At 33.3% G+C, this 20,708-nt stretch overlaps 3 protein-coding genes across 4 annotated transcripts; 1 reads left to right on the top strand and 2 right to left on the bottom strand.

Annotated features, from left to right (window-relative positions):
- The first annotated feature begins 638 nt into the window (after positions 1-638).
- LOC142518172 (serine/threonine-protein kinase 12-like) lies at positions 639-6,101 on the top strand. 2 transcript variants are annotated; one of them, XM_075620880.1, is made up of 12 exons: positions 640-1,303; positions 1,741-1,815; positions 1,948-2,043; positions 2,133-2,215; positions 2,296-2,416; positions 3,202-3,281; positions 3,722-3,784; positions 3,880-3,995; positions 4,237-4,322; positions 5,314-5,435; positions 5,618-5,729; positions 5,809-6,101. In XM_075620880.1, exons 1-12 carry the CDS (start codon positions 965-967, stop codon positions 5,881-5,883), a joined length of 1,368 nt encoding a protein of 455 aa, XP_075476995.1. In that variant the 5' UTR covers positions 640-964; the 3' UTR covers positions 5,884-6,101. The 2 variants fall into 2 exon arrangements, with proteins under 2 accessions (XP_075476996.1, XP_075476995.1); XM_075620881.1 differs by lacking the exon at positions 1,741-1,815 and having other exon boundaries at positions 639-1,303.
- Positions 6,102-6,558: 457 nt separating this feature from the next.
- Positions 6,559-8,297, bottom strand: LOC142519385 (GDSL esterase/lipase At5g45670-like). Its single transcript, XM_075622387.1, has 5 exons — positions 7,978-8,297; positions 7,722-7,846; positions 7,392-7,634; positions 7,046-7,301; positions 6,559-6,908 (listed from the first exon to the last, which is right to left on the bottom strand). Exons 1-5 carry the CDS (start codon positions 8,222-8,224, stop codon positions 6,685-6,687), a joined length of 1,095 nt encoding a protein of 364 aa, XP_075478502.1. The 5' UTR covers positions 8,225-8,297; the 3' UTR covers positions 6,559-6,684.
- Positions 8,298-12,210: 3,913 nt separating this feature from the next.
- On the bottom strand, positions 12,211-13,187 carry LOC142519512 (uncharacterized). The gene is made up of 2 exons (XM_075622549.1): positions 12,417-13,187; positions 12,211-12,312 (listed from the first exon to the last, which is right to left on the bottom strand). Exons 1-2 carry the CDS (start codon positions 12,955-12,957, stop codon positions 12,305-12,307), a joined length of 549 nt encoding a protein of 182 aa, XP_075478664.1. The 5' UTR covers positions 12,958-13,187; the 3' UTR covers positions 12,211-12,304.
- Between the last annotated feature and the right edge of the window lie 7,521 nt (positions 13,188-20,708).

Here is a 20,708-nt window from a genome sequence, read left to right as displayed (position 1 = left end):
GACACACATCTTCCCTCAATTAAAATTTACGAGTCTTTTTCCCCAAATCGAGATATGTCGACCCAAAACCAATTTAATCGACTATGATCGATTGGGGCTGTCATTGGATCGACAACGTGGGTGATCCACGCTGTTTTTTGGTCGACCCAAACGTCAAGCTTGGATAGACCCAACAATCAACAATGATCGACCATTGTTTGGTCGACCAAACCAAATCGACCAAACAATTGGTCTTATTGTTGGTCTTTGACCAATTGTTTGGTCGACCCAATTGGTCTTTGACCAAAGCAATGGTCGATCATTGACCGACCAAACAATGGTTGACCATTGTTTGGTCTTTGGTCGACCATTGACAGATGATCGATCTAAGCTTGGTCGACTCACGCTTGGGTCGGAAAGGAAATGAAAAAGAAGTCGACAGAGAGAATTTAGATTGAGTCGACTGATGAAAATGAATTACGTGTTTAAAGTAAATGTATATATGTAATCAAATTTAATAATGTATTTACACTTAAAATACATATTTAAATAAATTAACTTATGGATCCTTTTTTTAAACCTCATAGTGCACTCCCTTCTCCCTGAATTTCCCCAAAACATGTTGTCATAAACCATTAACATATTTACCGTCCTTTTCCTACTTTTTCCACACAGTTCTTGCGTCATTCTTTAAAGTCTTTCCCTCTTCATCTCCGATTCTTTGGATCTTCTAGAAATCGTACTCGTGAACTAGCCGGGGACCTACTCTTGTTTTTTCAGTGATATTCGAATTCTTGGTTTTTCGAATTTTAACTTCGGATTTAGGACTGTTTGGATTGAATTTCATCGTTCTCTTCGTTTTGAGTGTGAGTTAAAAAAAAAAAAGAAGAAAGAAAGAAGCCAAGAAGGGATTTTTCTTGAAGAGCTGGTGGTTTCTTGCGAAGGGAATTCTCCATTTTTACACATCTCTTGATTGAAATCTTCAATGGACTCGAAAATTACCCCTCCCGTGGGATTAACAGTGTGGAAGCAATCGTCCATGGCTCCTGAGCCGGACAATGGGTTCTTTAATGATTTGGAGGGAGAACATGAATTTTCTGATGTAAATGATATTGATCCGGGGTTGAAGCTAATGTACTTGGCGAATGAGGGAGACTTGGATGGCATCAAAGAGCTTTTGGACAACGGTGCTGATGTCAATTTCCGGGATATTGATCATCGGACTGCACTTCATGTTGCCACATGCCAAGGTTACGTTGATGTAGCCGAGTTTTTGCTTGAAAATGCTGCAGCAATTGATGCCAGAGATCGGTGGGGAAGCACGGTATGACTCGAATTTTAAAATTTAATGGCTTTGTCTATGATTGTTATACCTTGGGTTTGTGTTTCTTTATAACTAACAACTGCTGAATACTCGACATTTTTAATGCTCCAGGTTGTGCTAGTGTTTTTTTGTTAGGCTGCTCGATTTTTTTAATTAAAAAGGGCTTAAGTTTAGTCGTCTTAAGGTTTGAAATCGAGCTCAACTAGTTTGGTTCAAACTTAATTATTGTTCCTCCATTAAGAAAATGCTGAAACTTTGGCTCGAATAACTCATTGAATTTTGAATGTATTTATAATAAAAACTAATGAATATGTTAAAGCTTGCCAGTGCTAAAGTTTGAATATTTCGAAACATCGATTGAAATCCTGAATGTGCTCATTTGATTCATTTAGTAATTTGATTTGCTCTAAAATCTAAACCTGGTCTTACTTAAACAGCCTCTTGCAGATGCCGTGCATTATAAGAAACATGACGTGATTAAACTATTGGAGAAACATGGTGCAAAACATTTTGTGAGTTTCCTACTATTCTCTTTGTGCCTCATAGTTTCTCATTTATGAGAAAGTTCCAGGACTAGTAAAATGTCTCTTTTCATGGTCTCTTCTATGCTGGAGCTTTATTGTTTTATATGTGTTTTTCTTTAGATGGCTCCCATGCATGTCCCAAATGCCCGTGAGATACCAGAATATGAGATTAATCCCAAAGAACTCGATTTTACAAACAGTGTGGAAATAACTAAGGTACTTTACCAATTTCATTTCTTGTATAATCAGATACCCACATTTGATGTCACTGTCACACTTAACAAATTGTTTGTGTGTTTTACCAGGGAACCTATACAATAGCTTCATGGCGTGGAATACACGTTGCTGTGAAAATACTATGGGAGCAAGTTGGTGACGAGGATAAAGTGTGAGAATTTTTTAAAATGAACTGACGGGTTCTGCACTTCTTTTTAACATCATGCTCTATTACCTGCTCTATTTTTGCAGGAGGGCATTTGGGGATGAGCTTGCTTTGCTTCAGAAAATAAGACATCCAAATGTTGTTCAATTTCTTGGTGCTGTGACACAAAGTAGTCCAATGATGATTGTGACTGAATACTTATCTAAGGTTTTCAATGAAGGAGGCAGTTCTTGATAATGATTCTGTTTCTTATCATTCACTTTTGTAGCTTGTAGATTATTTGATTGTCTGTTAATATAACATATGCATGAGTTTTTATGTTCTTAATGATAATTTTTATGTCTCTATGGAAATTTTCTATGTTCTGATAACTTTTACTTTAATCCTTTCTTGTATGGGAATCATCATATTTTGTATTTTTAAATTGGATTTTATTATGTCTTAGGCAACCGTTGAAGGAAATCACATGTTGTAAACTTGTCAATTTTCTTCTTGTACTTCTTACATGGCTCTCACTATGCTTGGAAGCTGGTAGAAACCTGTCATTTTGTTATTTTTTAGTCAGAGTGGCACTTGCTATATCAACAGAATTCCAAAATTCATATTTCATTTTTTTTTTCATACTTCCAAGTGATTCTAATAATGGTTGTGGAATTGTTGCTTATTTTTCTTAGAAATTTTGATCATGGATAATTGATTGCATTTGGTACCTATTACTAATCTATCAATTTCATTGAGAAAATTATATCTTTCTTAGCAACATAGTGATTCACCAGGAATGCGATATTATTAAATGGGCAAAGATGAGCTACTTATTGAATATCTATTTCAATTTTGGCAGTTGTCTTCCCATATATTCTCTATAGAACTTGTGATTTTCTATTTGACAAGTATAAAACTTGTGATTTGGTCTTATACCTGTGCTAATATCATGCTATATTAGTTAAATGAGTTCGTGACTTGATCTGGTTTACATTCCTCGGTCTTTTTAGGGCGACTTGTGTGAATATTTAAAAAGAAAAGGTTCTATTAAGGCAGCTACATCACTCAGATTCGCAATGGATATTGCCAGGTCCAGTATGTATACTAAGTTGATTTTAAATTTTTTTGTTGCAAGACTTTCCTACGACTTCTTGTTTCATCTAGGTGGTCAATATGTTTTTGACACTGTGTACTAAATGCTGTTCAGATTTGCTTTAGATATAGGTAGCCTAATCTGTTTAATAATTATTTCAATTCTGATCCTAACCTCTTTTTCCGTTTTAAACTGTGAGTCACCCTACTATAAACCCGCTGAGCAGTTGTATTTATATGAAATTTATTATGAAGCTGATTTGATTTTGCTGAGCCCTGGAAAACTAAAAATAAAAATAGAAATGCGTTCTTACCGAGGAGTTAGCCAGGAGTTAAATGAAATGATGAATAGGTCATAGATGCAGAAATTTGCGGACTCCCCAATCATTTGAATGATGACGAGAGCCATTTTTTCTCAAAATAGAATTGTTCTTGCAGGGGAATGAATTATTTGCACGAATTTAAACCTGAAGCCATTATTCACTGTGATCTTGAACCTTCGTAAGTTTTTATCCTTCCATAATTTGTTAACTTTTCTTTCTTCTGCAAAATTTCTAGAGGAATTGTCTTTTCCTTATTTTTGACTAAGATAACAGAAACATATTGCGGGATGATTCTGGGCACCTGAAAGTTGCAGACTTTGGGGTTAGCAAGCTTCTCAAAGTTGCCAACAGAGTTAAAGAAGTCACGCCTCTGACTTGTCAGGACACTTGTAAGCTTTTTTCTGCTCTAGAGCTAGTACACTGTTTTGTTACGCTTTTCAGATGAGACCATTTAAAATTTGACTGAGAGAATCCATCTGATTATGGGCACATCAAAATTTTGCTGAATTTTTCAGTTTGAAAAGATTTTATTTCAACATTCACTTGTAGTGGGGTCGTGTGGCGATTGAGGTGATTACCAGAAATATGATTAATGGCTCATTCTTTCTCATATTTTCTGTACATGTACAGGTCGCTATGTAGCTCCTGAGGTTTTCAGAAACGAAGAGTATGACACTAAAGTGGATGTTTTCTCGTTTGCTTTAATCTTGCAGGAGGTAATGAATGTAGCATTAATGGTTTGGGCTAAGAAGGTGTAGATATCAAATCCTTATCCTAACAATATGTTGATGATGAAATTGCATTTGCTAGATGAACTATAACCGCGATAAGAAAACGAGAAGAACAGATTATTTTTTATTAGATTACAGAAACGTTTATGTGCCGTAAATTGATATGTTGCTTATTTGTTTGACTTTTTCTCTTGCTGTGTGGCATAGATATAGTTACTTAAAAATTGGACGCAGTTTAATCTGTGACAAGTGATGTATTTGTGTGGGCGAATACTACTGTTTTGTTAAGTTTCCTTGTGATGTTCTCTCTCTTTTCAGCTTATAATAATCCGATTTCATTTTCCTCTTCTTGGGTTCTAATTTTTAACATTTTTTATATTTACACTCTTTTGTATTTTGATAACAAAACATATTACTACGACTTCATTTCATTCATGTCAAGTTGCTATTAGTATGTGACACAATTCTATTGAAACTTTTAATATCAAATTGATGCCAAAGGTATCGCAGCAACATCTATAATTTTCTCATTGCGCTATCCATTCACTTTGGCTCTTGTGCATGTATGAGATCCATACATAAAAACATGCGAGGTGATTTGATGGTGAGCAGGATCCAGGGAAGAATGAGCTGGGCAGTCACTATCCTTGATCAATAAAAATATGAATTTGAATGTATATATTTGTTTCCAAAAATTCAAGTTTCAGTCCCCAAAAATAACCCCCTCCTCCCTAGTTTCAACCTCTTCACCTAAAGTCCTGGGTCTGCGACAGTAGTAGAGCTTGTAGTTTGCAGGACATAGATTTGGGTAGGAGTCACACCTGCGTTTGTGGATTTTTTCAAGAAAGTGTTATCTTTTTAAATCTTTTTTTTAATTATTTTTCGATCATTTTGGGTCAAAGATGCATGTCTTTGACAAATTTCCTTATTATAACTGGATTTGATAAATTTATCTTTGTGACGCACTTAACCTTAGATGATCGAAGGATGCCCACCATTCTCTTCAAAGCAAGATCATGAAGTGGCAGAGTCTCATGCTGCAAATGACCGCCCTCCTTTCAAAGCCTCATTGAAGTTGTATGCCCATGGGCTGAAAGAGTATGTATTTACTCCCAATAATGTTCTTTTCTTTTGTTTTTGCGAATATCTTTGTGAATCATTACAAATACATAATATTCGATATTTTATTCTTTCTAAGATTTTCTCTAACCATTGAACTTGGCTTGCGAATGCCACAAATAAGAGAAATATTAGTACACGGTCTTGTGAATTTCCTGCAGGTTGATTGAGGAGTGTTGGAGTGAGAATCCCACAAATCGACCTACATTTAAGCAAATCATCCCTCGACTGGAGGCCATATATAACAGCTTTGGTCACAGAAGGCGATGGAAGGTTTTCTATGATCCTTTTCTTGCTACTTGAAGCAATGGCCTTTATACCTACAGCCTAATGCATCGATATTATGTCACAGGTTGGACCATTGAAATGCTTTCAGAAGAAAGATAGTAGCTTTGGTCATTCCTCTCGATCTGATGGAAGCATTTAGACTTTCGGCTACGATACTTTTTATTTTTCATTACATTGCTGATTTTCATATCGATGTTCTGTTTTTAATACTTTTCTTGTTTTGTTTTGGTATGGTATTTTTTTGAAAGCGCAGCCACCAGGTGAAAATCAAAGTTGATGGATAAATAATCATATACCTGGCTTACTCGTGTGTTCTAATGAAACTGTAATTTTTATTGTAATAATGTTTGTTTGCCATGTCCAAGCTATTTCCCATTGATGTGTTTTGAGTGCTTAATTTTTATTTCTTAAATATGAACATCATTAGTTGTGTCTAAATCCCATTTTGTACTATTTATTACATGCAGAGTTGCATTGGCACACCTGCGGTTATATTACGCTTTAATTTTGTTTATTAATCCCATTGAGAATCATTATGTTGTCTATAATTTTCAATTGGTATTCAAACATATATTATTTTTATAAACAAAAATGGTATAATTGTAATTTATTAATTAACTCTAATTAACATTTATTTAATTTTTTTTCATATATTACTCCACTATAAAATTAAAGTATACTAAATTAAATAGAGAAGATGAATCGCGTTTCATACATTTTAGTTTGATTTACTTGATTATAAATTGAACTTCAAAGTAGGGAAAAGTTGCCACGATCGGTATTGCGGGAGTTGGTATTATGGACCCATCCCAACTAATTCTAATTCCGGAATAATAATATATAAATTGACATAATTCGTATATAAATTCCTCAAAACATACGAAAAAAGTAGTAGAGCAAAACACAACAATATGAATAATATCAAAATTTTTGTTTGTTTCTAGGATTGAGCTAAGCGACTGATATCGTAGGGATATGCATCGGATGCCTTGGCAGCACGATATGATCGCCTACCGACCACGATATTTGCAGCTTCTGTGGGATGGAATGCATCCCAGAACAGATACTCATTCCGGTTTCGGCATGAAGGTTGAAGCGGAAGACATGTTATTTGTCCATTGTTCCTCCCCACTCCACAGCATCCAGCATTCGTCACCCTAAACCCTGAAATGGGACAACAAAGTGTATTAGGCTGTAATGAATCTCGCACTGCATGCGGTACATGTGGACATACATCCATTTGGTAATCAAATCCTGAAAAACTCGGAATGATCTGATGTTGTGATGATCAGTATGCTTACCGAATGATGCAGGATTGCTAATCAAATCCTGAAAAATTCCGTAAGCATCGATATAGATAAACTTAGCATCCCTTGTATTCTGGTTAAGGTTACCAACCAATCCCTTGAGTCCATTGTTAAATAGTTGGTTTGCGCTGTTGATTCTTTGCACACATGTGGTTCCATCAGGGCTGTTTTGTGCCAATGCATTTGGGCTGCACCCGATTTGGCCTAATCCGATCAAAGCAAACTTCCTAGCTCCAAAGTTATATAAAGTCTAGACAAAAAATTGAAATAAAATTAGGATAAAAAATCATCCAGAATAAAATAACAAGATCCAAATTATTAAAATTTGAGAAAGGGTTACCGTCAATTGCTGGGAATACTGTTGAATGAGAACGTCGGCATATTGTTGAGGCGTGTACTGGCGGCTGGTCGAATAACCAGGCATGAAATAGTTGTTCAGGTAGTCATTGCTGCCTATTCCAATGGAATAAATGCACTTGCTCAGATAATTTGCAGTAGTGTTTTGGTCACCGAGTATGTTCACAATCTGCGAAATTGTGCTCTTGTAGTTGTTTACTTGTCCCGTAAAATCGGTCCGGGAACCCTGTTTAACAAGAATTTGCCATTAATTATTCATTTGTACTACTGTTGTAAATTGTGTGCTTTTATCTTCGATGTTTTAAAGCCATACCAATTGTCGGCCGGTTTCCTGTCTGATTCCTGCAGCAGCAGATGCATAGTTTACTCCCCTGAGTATTTGCTGGCCACGGGCGGTGGCGTACGGCGGGATGTAATCATCAAAGCCTAGTTGCTCAGCTGTAGTAAATGTCGAATAATGATAAACATTATGAGAATGATACGCAGAAAGAATTCACATAGTTAATGATCAAGTTATCCTTTCAAATTCGTGAAATTATTAGTACGTAAAAAGAAGAAAAATAGCTTACCAATGACATCAACGGTGGTTTTACCATTGGAAAACCTCCCAGTTGGGCCAGCAGGAAAATCAATTCCATAAGGCAAATAATTAGCTTTGGCCAGCGACTGAATATTGTTGTTGTTGCCATTGTCCACTAAGGAATCACCAAATATGAAGTAACACGGGACCTGAGGATCCGACGAGGCCCGATTCACAGCGACAACGGCTACTAACGTAATCACCATCAGCATCCATCTCTGAAACCCGCCACCCATTTTTGTATATGTGGCGAAATCTGTGTAATATGGACGAATTATTGTGTATAAGTGGGAATATATAAGAGGAAGAATGTTTCTGAGTTAGGAATGAAGATCCAGAGCATATATATAGTGTTGGGAACGAGGGATATGCAAAATTTTCAGAGCGGGGTTGACATTTTTGTGTGGTTTGGAGTTTACAGAAATGTGGTTGGATAGATGCATTGATTTCACGTGGACGTTCTGCGATGTTTTTTGACGGCGATCGATGGTAATGTCGATTCTTTACTAGATATATTTGATATTATATTTTATTGGAAAGCTCATCTCTATTAGGTGTAATAAACCGAGTGATCTGCTCTCAAATGGTGGTACAGTAGGTTACCGTTTCGTTAATGATTAGAAGTTCGATATTTTCTGTTAACATTTTCTCGGCCAAATACGTCACCCACAATTTATTCAATGTGATTTATCTTGCTAATACGGTTTATAGATTATTGAGTAAGTTTGAATATTTATCTACTTCGCATAAAAAAAAAAAAAAACAACTATTGATGATTTCCTGATACAACAAAATTTAAAATAAAAATAAACCGAGTGATCTGACATGCACTCCAATTAAAGTTATAAATAATCCATTTTACTTAGTAAATTCGATATATTAAATGGAGTATGGATGGATGATATGGAATGACGTATAAATAACATTGGTCTAATACCACTAATGATTTAATTAATTATCAGTTAAATTTGTATTGTACTTTTAAAATTTAACGATCATGTAATACATAAATGGGAATGTGTATGCAGAAGATATTTTGATTTATACGATAAAATTGAAAACATAACACAAATATCATCGGTGTGACAAATTTATTATTACGATGTAGTTTAAAAAGTAGTTAAATTTGATATAATTATTAATAAAACAACAAGAAATAATGAAGTTTTCCACCGACTATGGTTCATCAAAAGTCCAAACCATTCAATTTGTTAGTGTGTTTAAATTAATTGCAATTCTTTAAGTAACTACAGATTCTTTAGTTTTTTAAAATTTTAATTTCGTGTCTAAATCATTTCAATAAAATTTAAATCTTCCAAAATTGAAGACAATTTCATCCACTTTTAAATCATTTCACCAAAATAATCCATAAGACAAGAACACAATATGAACTAATAACTTCCTAATAATTAGTACTAACTCCCCAAAACAATAAGATGTATTTGCGTCTTAAATTGCATGCACATTGGAACACAAAGTCTCAAAACATAAAAAAAAAAAAAAAAAAAAAGTAAACAAAAACTGTAAGAAAATCCAACCACAAGAATCGAGCCAGGTCTGAACACGATTTAAAACCGAAGAATGTGGTAGAAAATGCCACACCAATTCAATATGAATATACAGTGAGGATGAGGCTATCGTTATATTGACTAATAAGGATGGCATTCATTGCACATGGACATGGGATAAAGGCTTCGGATCGAGCTTTTGGTTTCAGTAAATGAGGCAGTTGATCGAACGATACTTCAAAAAGGTTGGATGTCAGTCTCCATCACCCAAATTTCAACGCTCTCCTGCTGGGTAACGTTTCATTATTTCTCGTTCTCCGGAGATACTTGAGAATGTTTTTTACCGCTATCCAATGATCCATACCAGGATTTGACTGAAATCGACTGACCATCCCCACAGCATAACATATGTTTGGTCTAGTGCACATCATTGCGTACATAAGGCTGCCTACTGCAGAGGCATAGGGAACGCGTCTCATGTCCTCAACTTCTTGCGGTGTCTTAGGACACTGCTCCTTGGAGAGGATGATTCCATGTCGGGTTGGTAGATAACCTTTCTTGGAATCTTTCATTCTATAACGCAATAACATCTTATCAATATAAGAAGCTTGAGACAATGCCAACAATTTGTTCTTACGATCTCGAACAATTCGAATTCCAAGAACATAATTTGCTTCTCCCAAATCTTTCATTTGGAATTGCTTGGCTAGCCAATCCTTTACTTTAGACAATTTTTCTACATCATTTCCAATGAGCAGAATATCATCTACGTAAAGTACTATGAATACCACATTATCATCTTTGATGTGCTTGTATACACAAGGTTCATCAACACTTTGATCAAAACCATAAGATTTAATTCTTGCATCAAATCTATGGTTCCAAGATCTTGAGGCTTGCTTTAGTCCATAAATGGATCTAAGTAATTTGCAAACTTTTTGCTCTTGACCTTGTGCTATAAAACCTTCTGGTTGCCTCATGTAGATTTCCTCATCTAGATGACTATTTAGAAAGGCCGTCTTGACATCCATCTGCCATATCTCATAATCAAAATGAGCAGCAATTGAAAGTAAGATGCGGATAGATTTAAGCATGGCTACAGGAGAGAAAGTCTCTTCATAATCAACTCCTTCTCTTTGGGTATAACCCTTTGCAACCAATCTTGCTTTAAAAGTCTCCACTTTGCCATCTGCACCTCTTTTTCTCTTATAGATCCATTTACACCCAATAGGTCTAACCTCTTCAGGTGTATCTACAAGAACCCAGACAGAATTAGAGTACATCGACTCCATTTCTTGATTCATAGCTTCAAGCCACTTTTCTTTGTCAGGATCTTCCATTGCATGTTGAAATGACAATGGATCATCTTCCACCCCATCAGTGACTGCAACATTTGCCTCTTCGTCTTGACGATAGCGGAGGGGTAGTCTCACTACTCTCCCACTGCGTCGAGGTGAGATTATATCTTGACTTGATTTAGTGGTATCGTTAGTGGTATCCTTAACAACATTTGTTGTACGTGGAATGATCTCATCATTTTGTAACTCCTCGAGTATAATCTTACTTCGAGGTTTGAAATCGGTCATATAATCATTTACAAGAAAAATGGCATTTGTCGATACAATTAACTTCTTTTCTTGAGGATCATAAAACCAACCTCCTCTCATTCCCTTGGCGTATCTCACGAACAAACACACTTTTGAACGTGGATGCAATTTCCCAGTCTTTCCTTCCAGCACATGTGCTGGGCACCCCCATATGCGAAAATGAGATAAACTAGGTTTTCTCCCATTCCACAATTCTAGAGGTGTCTTATGGATTGACTTAGATGGCACTGCATTCAAAATGTAAGTTGCCGTCTCTATTGCGTAACCCCAAAACGAAATTGGCAGTGAAGAGTAGCTCATCATAGATCTCATCATATCAAGCAAAGTGCGATTTCTCCTTTCAGCAACACCATTTTGCTGAGGTGTACCAGGTGCTGTGAGTTGGTATAAAATACCATGCTCTAGCAAATAATCTTTGAACTCAGTATCAAGATACTCTCCGCCTCGATCGGATCGAAGACATTTCAAAGATTTTCATAGTTGCCTTTCGGCTTCCACATGAAATTCTTTGAACTTTCCAAAAGTCTCAGATTTTCTATGCATTAGATAAATATATCCATACCTTGATTAATCATCTATAAAAATGACAAAGTACTCATAACCACCTCTAGCTTGTGTTGTCATAGGACCACATACATCACTATGTATAAGCTCTAGTGGTTCTTTGGCCTGATCCTTTGCAGAGAAAGGTCTCTTAGTCATTTTTCCTTCTAAACAAGATTCACAAACAGGAATAGTATTAACATTTAACTCTCTTAAAGGACCATCTTTTACAAGTCTGTTTAATCTTTCTAAGAAAATATGCCCTAACCTTAGGTGCCATAAATATGTTTTATCTTCATGAGAAACTTTTTGCTTTTTAGTTTTAGGATGTTCTACTTTAAATATTTCGACATTAAGAAGTGGTTGTTCATTTGGTCTTAAAATATATAACCCATTTTCCATTAATGCAGTACAAATCATACGTCCATTTCTTAAAATAACAATCTCATTATTATTAAAAGAAAGCGAATAAAATTGTTCATGCAATTTTGATACAGAAATCAAATTTCTCCGAAAACTAGGTATAAAATAAACATTGTTTAAAACCAAATATTTATTATTAAATCTGAGTTTAACAACTCCCACTGCTCTTGCCGAAACCACTGCTCTATTGCCTACTCTCATCGTGAATGACCCATCGACAAGCTCTTCATAAGAACTAAGTATCTTCAAAGAAGAACAAACGTGATTAGTAGCACCCGAATAAACTATCCATATAGAGGAATCAATAGTTACTAAACAAGATTCTAGAACAAGTAAATCATATTTACCTTTCTTCTTCTCTTTTAGGTTAGCGAGATACTTGGGATAGTTTCTCTTCCAGTGACCATCAATTCCACAGTGAAAACATTTTCCTTTGGGCTTTGCAGTGTTGCCTTTCTTTCTGTCATTAGAACTCTTCCAATTTTTTTGCTTTTTCTGAATTCCCTTTCCTTTCCATTTATTCTTCCTTTTCAAACTAGATTTGGAGGAAGATGGTTTATTCTCGACAACATTTGTCTCACCTTCTTGAACTTTTCCAATGGAAATAGCCTCAAAGGTTTGCAACTCGTTGAGCAATTGTGTCATGTTATAATTGAGCTTGTTCATGACATAGTTGCTCTTGAATTGCAGGAAAGTAGGAGGCAATGATTCTAAAATCATACTCACTTGTGTACCATCATCTATGGTCGCACCATGAGTTTCAGCTTCAGTGAAGTAATTTACCATGTTCAAAACAAGTGCACCAACTGATTGCCCTTTTTTCATTTTAGCATTCATAGCATTCTTAATGGGCTCATGCTTAGATTGACTAGATCGCTGGCCAAACATTGCTTATAGAGAATCCATTATCTGATAAGCATTATCTACATGCTCATGCTTTATCCTAAGCACGTCATTCATTCCAGCTAACAGGTAGCCTTTTGCTTTATTGTTTGCCGCTATCCATCGATCATAAATTTCTCGTACACTACGAGAAGCATTTAAAGAGGGCTCAGGAGGACATTCCTCTGTTAAGACAAACTTGAGGTTTTCACAGACGAGGGCAATGTTAATGTTACTCTTCCAGTTTAAAAAATTTTCACCAGTCAACTTTTCATTAAGTAAAGCAAAAACGGGACCGGACGGAAGTCATGATTGCTGTAATGTAAAAGTGACATTTAATCAATTGAACAAATATCATATATAATTAAATTTAGGAATAATAAATATGATGTACGATACAATATATTTATTTTACCAATTCCGAGGAAATAATTGAGATAATTGAGATTTTAACAATCAATTCAATGATTTATTATAATCATTACCAATTGTGGAGGCCGTAGAATTTATTGTCATATATTTTCTCCCACTCATTATAATAATTAAAGTTTCTCAAACTTTTAATTATTTAATTAATTAAATCATCTAATGATTTAATTATAAAAATTACAATCTTATTGTTTTTTTTTATAAATACAACATGTGTATTTTTTTTCCATATAATGAATATCATAAAATTTAAAACTAATTTAAACATGATACACTATATAAAAAATATAAAAAATATATATGGTTGAAATTCGTAATTTTGCTTATTATCATTAATTAATAAATTAAATAAACCATTTATTTAATTTCAAATTAACTTTATTAATCAATTAAAAAAATCCGATGATATAAATGAATTTTTCCATTACACATTTATTAAAAAACATGTTGGACCCAATTATTGAAAAACGTTGCATCAATTTTTTTTAAAAGAAGAACTATTCTTTCTTCTGTGCACATAATAAGTCTTCTTCCAACTCATGTAGGACTCGATAGAATAAATAAATTCATATTTTATCATCTTATTTGATATGTTCTCATAATTAAGATAAACAAATATCCTCGGCAATCAAAAATTTTAACAACTAAATTTATAAGCTTCAATAATAACTCATTATCATAAATTTAAATTCTCGTGATTTATATTCATATCAAAACAATGGCTCTGATACCGTTTGTTGGAAATTTATAGAGTCTTCGGAACTATTCCGACTATAATAATTATTTTTATCAAATCAGAAACACAGCGGAATCGATTACATAATTTCATAAATTATAATCGAACATATGAATATAAATTAATGATGAATTTAAATAAAATTAGTTTCTAGAAAAACTAACATTTTTGTAGTTTTTTTTTCTTTTTGTGAATCCGAGATCTGTAGAAACCACAGCCTTCCAGTACCATCTTTTCTATCGATACGGTAGTGTGTGGGCACTCAGAAATATACAAACTTAGAAATCAAATTTTTTCAGAAAATATATTATGCTCAAATATATTTTCTCAAGATGGCTTATTCTAGATTTTTCTTTTTTTTTCTTGAATTGCCTGTAATGTTCTCTTTAAATAATTGAAATTTTAACAATCAATTCAACAATAGCAAAGTAATGATTATAGAAAACCAATTTTTCTACGTAATTGATTTTTAAACAATAAAACAATTTACACATGTTTAATTCAATAATATATAAGTATATCAAATTTGACTTTTCTTTATTTATATATATATATATATATATATATATAATATATATATATATATATATTTTAAATTAATTGTCTCTCGTTTTTGAAAAAAATGTGTATGTCCATTTATAATATTATCACGATAATTAAATTTATAATTATCTCATAATTATAATTTAAATATAATTAATAACTCATATTAAATTATATTTATATCTAAGCCTTTGATGATATGGAAACAAATTTTCATTATCTCGAGTGATTTCTAAATTGCATTTCTTATCCGTCATTAATTTGAAAAACGTACTGGGGACCATGGACTCATAATTAGAAGCTCCAATAAATTAGATAAATAATTAAACTCTTTAAATAATTTACCAAATTTATTAATTCCATGATTACTCCACTAAAAATATGAAATTTCACTCTTCTTCATTATGAAATATTTACTCTACAAAACGATTAGTCCATTGATATAATCATTACATATGAATTAATCCTCCATAGACAATTCATAATTGAAGCTAGGAATTTTCCGTTTTACCTCTTCAATTACTTCTTATCCTCATTTACCATTAATTCACTAGTGAGTGGTTCAATTTATAATTCAATTATAAATTAATTGGGCCCACGCTCAGTTCTAGAATTAACAAATTAGAGAATTATCTTTCTACTTCTCGCAAGAAGGAATGGATTCCATGTCTGTGAATTCATATTCCCAGCCATTAATTTCAAATGTAAATCTAAAATGTAAGTATTGAGAATGCATAATTGCAAACTTTAAACAAGCAAATCAAGAATCACATTGAAATGAACATGAGTATATAATCACATCAGGATTCAGATTTATTCATATATGATCATCTTTATGATTTAATTTAAATTTCATATTAACAACGGAATTTATTATGAAATGTCTAATTAAATCGGTCCAAGTCCTACATAATCTCATTATATATAAATGCCCCCATCTAGATGTCTCTACATCGACAATCCGGATAAGACGGTCACATTCTTAATGTTTATGGGCCGCATTAATGATGCTTTAATTAAAGATCCCATAATTTAATTAATTTCATCACGGACTTAATTTAATTTTATTATCCATAATTTTAATCCTCTTGTATATATAACTTTTATATATACTAAAATCATGGTTACATCCAATAAACTAGGGATTTTTCTATGATATTTAAGACAATAAATTTCATGTAAATATGTTCAATAATAAATGTCACTTTTATTAATAATATAAAAACATAATCTAATAACAATGCTTTTAGGGAACTATTCCAAAAGATTGATGCAACCAAAAACTCGTATTAACAAGAGATTCGCGCTGCTAGCTAGAAATCAGAAGTGGGCCAATTGTAGACCACAAGGTTAATCAAGACAGTCAAGCATTGATTCAAGAACATGCTTCCCTCGTGCGTGGCTCTAGTTGCAGTGCAATCGAACCCTTTTAGAGACAGTGCCTACCCATGGGTAACACGACAACTTTTGCATCATATATAGAAACTCTCTCTTGTGGGCGGATAGGTTAAACTTTTGCATGTTTAACAGGATTGTGATGAAAAGGGAGTACAGTGTCAGAAACAGGCTTTGGTAATTGGCTTCTAGCATCGTCTATTTCAGGGAACAGGAATGCATCTCCACCCAAAGCTGACCGATAATGTCAACAAAGCAGCGAATCACTAAGTGAACCAAATCAGGAATAGCAGTATGGATTTGTTGATCCGTTGGTCGTGGCTTTGCCTCAATCGCCTAGAGTTGAGATTGAATCGTCTAGGGAGAAGAGTGAAACAGATGATAATATGGTGCGGGTTGAAGACGTTCAAATATTTATCCCTGCCCCTCCCCTAATGGAAATTCATTAGCAGATGGTGATCATTGGAGATGCACGGGATCCAAGTCCAACCTTAAGTATCCCGGCAGTGGTTCAGTCTAGCAACGCCAGCTACTATAGCTATTCATACGGTTGCCACAGTTGGAGTGACGGGATTCATGCGGTGCCAAGTCCTATAATGGTGTCACTATATATATCCAAGAAAATAAATAATGAACCATTTTAAATGGTCATGATACTGGAAAAGGATCACACGAATAAATAGGCATTTGTCTTCAATAAATTGCTATTTACATAGCTCCATTAATTTACTTTCAATAATACCCTGAATATCACTTTTATAACAGTAGTGCACCAACGAATTATAAAAATATAATGGAACTTCACAAGTCTTGGCCACGATGTCCAAGATTCAAATGAAACATTTCTATTTGAAAGGAACAAGTTTTTATTAAAAATCATATATATCAATTAAATTTATCGATCATCTAAATTTTGATTGATTGACGTGAGATAAATAATCAAAACACAAAATTAAATATTACAACCAAACATTTATTTGATTGGATATGATTATTAATATCATCAAGCGAAGTAAATCCAACCTAAGAGAACATTAGCAATCTCCAAGCATGAAATAAATAGGAAAATAGAAGCACATTTTTGCTCCTCATTTCAGTGGCCAATGTCTCCTAACATATTATAGTACTGCCTTATGAAATTTAAATATGTTTGAAATGTTGTACGATTTATTTTATCGATCCCGATAAAAATACATTTTTAATCCTTTTTTTTTACATTGATGTAGTGCTGATGAGATAGGTATTGATGAGTTGTGTTCAACCATTCATGTTAATACTTTTCATTTTAACACAAATCCATTTTAAACATCAACATGAAAGCTAATTATCTGTCAGTCTCCTTCTCCCTCAAACTTTTCTGATTGATTCAACGCACTGGATTTTTAACGAGAATTTATGTATTCTAATAATTCATAGAATTCAAATCAGCGTAACTTTGGCTGAACAAACCATTCATCCTGTTAAAACATTAACTAAGATTGTAAGACAAAACTAGCTAGAATAAATCAATTATTTATGCCTTTTGCTTTAACCTCCAAAATTTAATTTTCTTTTGTGATAATTAATCTTTCTTTATGTAATTAATCTTTCTTTATGTAATGTGCGATATATACATAAAATTTATAAAGTTTACATTTCGATCATGCGAATATTTCAGTTTTCTAGCATTGATTAACAAAATAAAAATTATCACTCAGATTAAACTAAGAATTAGACGAGGCAGGCTAGTGTCGTTATTGAAAATGATCCTTGAGTAAGACTTTATTGGGTGTCATTTTCTTCAAAAAAACAAAAAATCACGTCAAGTCGTGTCTATCCAATAAGCTATCAAATCCTAATTCTCATCTCGAATTGTACTCTAGTCCAAGAATCCTAAATTACAATACAAAATCGTATTTCTTGTTTCCTGTAAAAACGTTTAAATATGCCATCTTAGATTTATTCTTCATATACATCTTTGGTATCAGCTAGCTAAACGAATTAATAATGTGGCTCAACGTGTTATTACATTAATATAGCTAATCTGTAATTTTAATTGGAAAGATCGCCTTCATATTTGATTACGTGATGATGTAAAAACTGATTGTTTATGTAATTAAGTAATATATACATTTTATTTTTATTTTTTAAAAATGAATCTTTTTAAAACACAATCTCTTGATATTTTTTTTAAAAGGAAAAAGTTATTAAACAACGGCGGCAGAAATGTTGTTGCAATGAAAGCTCCGTGCCGATCCCTTCAAATCTACGGCTGGTATCTAATCATCAGCCAGACGACAGCTCCAAGCTTCCTGCCTAGTTGCGATTTGTTTTACCTGAAACTCCGTTCCAGCCTTCCAGCTGGTCGAATTAACAAGTAGAACGATATTTTTTTCCAATTGCATTTCATTCAAAATATTTAAAAATTATAAATATTTTTTCCCTCAAAGATTCAAAATATTTCCATCAAAAAATTTAAATCGTTTATTTACATCATTTATCGTATTCTCTTACCCAAAATCCTACTTCAAATTTTTTACACAATTTAATAAATTTTTTTCTCACCCAATAATATACTAATTTGTATTCGAATTTTTTGTTTCTTGTCGTCTAACGCCGCAAGTTTCACGCACACGAGACACGTATCCCTAACGAAGTTGACACCGTTTCTTCAGACCTATACATGCTTGTTACCTTTTTTTTAGAAAAATGAAATACCATTGATAAACTAATTCATCAGGTCTTTAGCAATTGTTAGTACAGAAAATGAAAGAGGAAAAGTTTCATCCGTCCAAACAAAACTAGACAAATTGGACAAAGCTACACAAGCCAAGCTATATATGTGCAATCACATTGGCCGTTCGTCGCATATGATTTATGGAAATGAAGTTGGGATGATGATCCAATAAAGCTCCAACGTCGTTAATCAAAACTCCATCCAAACTAAAATCGATTACATTATTGATTACTACTTGAAATGCTTGTAATGAATCCGAAAAGATGTAAACATTTGTAATCCGATGGGATAAATGGAAAATTGTATTTTCAGTTTTAGTCACTTCTTTTTCTTTTTGGAAAATTTAGTATTTTTGTATCAGAATATTAATGTGATATTGCCACATTAATATTGCATTAGTTCCATGTCAGCGTCATGTAAAAACGACCAAAAATTAAAAAGAAAAAAAAAAGCGAACTTAAACCGAAAATTGACAAAATAGTAAACCAAAATCATGAAGAAGCAAAAATAAATGATAAAATATAATTTTCCTCACTAGAAATAAGATTTTGAAATACGGAAATATATCATGGTTAAAATGCTCCTAAAAAATTAAAATGCTCCTAAAAAATTAAAATGCTACAACTCCATATTAAATTCTTTTCATTATTTTATGGGGTTTGCCTCCAACCACTAAGACTATAGTACTTTTACAATTATTAAATTTCTACACACAACACACGTAACAAGAAAAAGTTGTATTTTTGCGTATTTGTAGGAATATGTAATCGTCGTAAATACAAGCATATGATATCTATCCACCACCACCACCTAATTAAATACACACTAAATCGTAGAAAATGTCTTATCAGCAAAGCAAGTCCACATGAATTTATTTAAATCGAATTTCAAATGTAATAAATAGGTCCCCACACACCAATAATTAAGAACTACATGGTTTTTAGTTGTGAAAAAGTAAAAATTTATGGTAAAAAGTAAAAATCTCAAACTCTCAAAATTTACCAAACTACACACTTTATAATATTTTTCTCTCTACTCAATTGTGATTTTCTTCACAAATGAGAGATCTATTTATATGAAATCTTTACAAATAATCCAAAAATAAAATACATCATTACCTACATCATCACACTCTAATTTTCAATATTTACAACTCTTATTTTCAACATTCAAATATTCAATACACACATTTTAAATATATTTTTCAACACTCCCCCTTGTGATGATGATCGTAATGATTGTCTTCATTACGTGTTTTTATATTGCCTCGTTAAAAACCTTACTAGGAAAAACCCATTGGGATAAAAACCATAGCAAGGGAAAAAGAGTGCAGTCACGTAAACTCCCCCTCATGTTGACACGACAATTCTTCACAAATTTCGTAGATTGCGCATCCCAATATTATATATATGCTTTCTGAATATTGACGTAGGAAGCGCCTTTGTGAAGAGATCTGATGAATTTTCACTTGATTGAATGTGACGAACATCAATACATTTATTCTTCTCAAGCTTCTTGGTGAATGCGAAGAACTTAGGAGGAATATGTTTAGTTCTGTCGCTTTTTATGTATCCTTCTTTCATTTGAGCAACACATGCAGCATTATCTTCATATAGTATCACAGGCTTCTCGTCGAATGATAATCCGCATAAGATTTGGATATGTTGGGTCATTGATTTTAACCACACACATTCACGACTTGCTTCATGTAGTGCAATAATCTCGGCATGATTTGATGAAGTTGTTACGAGCGTTTGTTTCTGTGAACGCCAAGAAATTGCAGTGCCTCCACGAGTAAATACATATCCAGTTTGGGAATGTGCCTTGTGTGGATCAGATAAGTATCCAGCATCAGCATAACCAATTATACTTGGATTAGTATCTTTTGAATATAAAAGTCCCAAGTCTGTCGTTCCTCGTAGATAACGGAATATATGT

Source organism: Primulina tabacum, chromosome 11, assembly GCF_025594145.1.
Source record: "Primulina tabacum isolate GXHZ01 chromosome 11, ASM2559414v2, whole genome shotgun sequence".
NCBI classification, from domain to species: Eukaryota; Viridiplantae; Streptophyta; class Magnoliopsida; order Lamiales; family Gesneriaceae; genus Primulina; species Primulina tabacum.
This window is presented reverse-complemented; position numbering and strand designations above follow the sequence as displayed.

What these genes read in the sequence shown, in the direction of transcription:
- LOC142518172 (XM_075620880.1), top strand. Translation starts at nt 965, where the DNA reads ATGGACTCGAAAATTACCCCTCCCGTGGGATTAACAGTGTGGAAGCAA. An exon ending in CACTGTGATCTTGAACCTTC is followed by an intron (nt 3,785 to 3,879) that starts GTAAGTTTTTAT and finishes CTAAGATAACAG; the next exon opens with AAACATATTGCGGGATGATT. An exon ending in GTCACAGAAGGCGATGGAAG is followed by an intron (nt 5,730 to 5,808) that starts GTTTTCTATGAT and finishes ATTATGTCACAG; the next exon opens with GTTGGACCATTGAAATGCTT.
- LOC142519385 (XM_075622387.1), bottom strand. Translation starts at nt 8,224, where the DNA reads ATGGGTGGCGGGTTTCAGAGATGGATGCTGATGGTGATTACGTTAGTA. An exon ending in AGTATTCCCAGCAATTGACG is followed by an intron (nt 7,302 to 7,391) that starts GTAACCCTTTCT and finishes TTTTTTGTCTAG; the next exon opens with ACTTTATATAACTTTGGAGC. An exon ending in TAGCAATCCTGCATCATTCG is followed by an intron (nt 6,909 to 7,045) that starts GTAAGCATACTG and finishes GTCCCATTTCAG; the next exon opens with GGTTTAGGGTGACGAATGCT.
- LOC142519512 (XM_075622549.1), bottom strand. Translation starts at nt 12,957, where the DNA reads ATGTTTGGCCAGCGATCTAGTCAATCTAAGCATGAGCCCATTAAGAAT.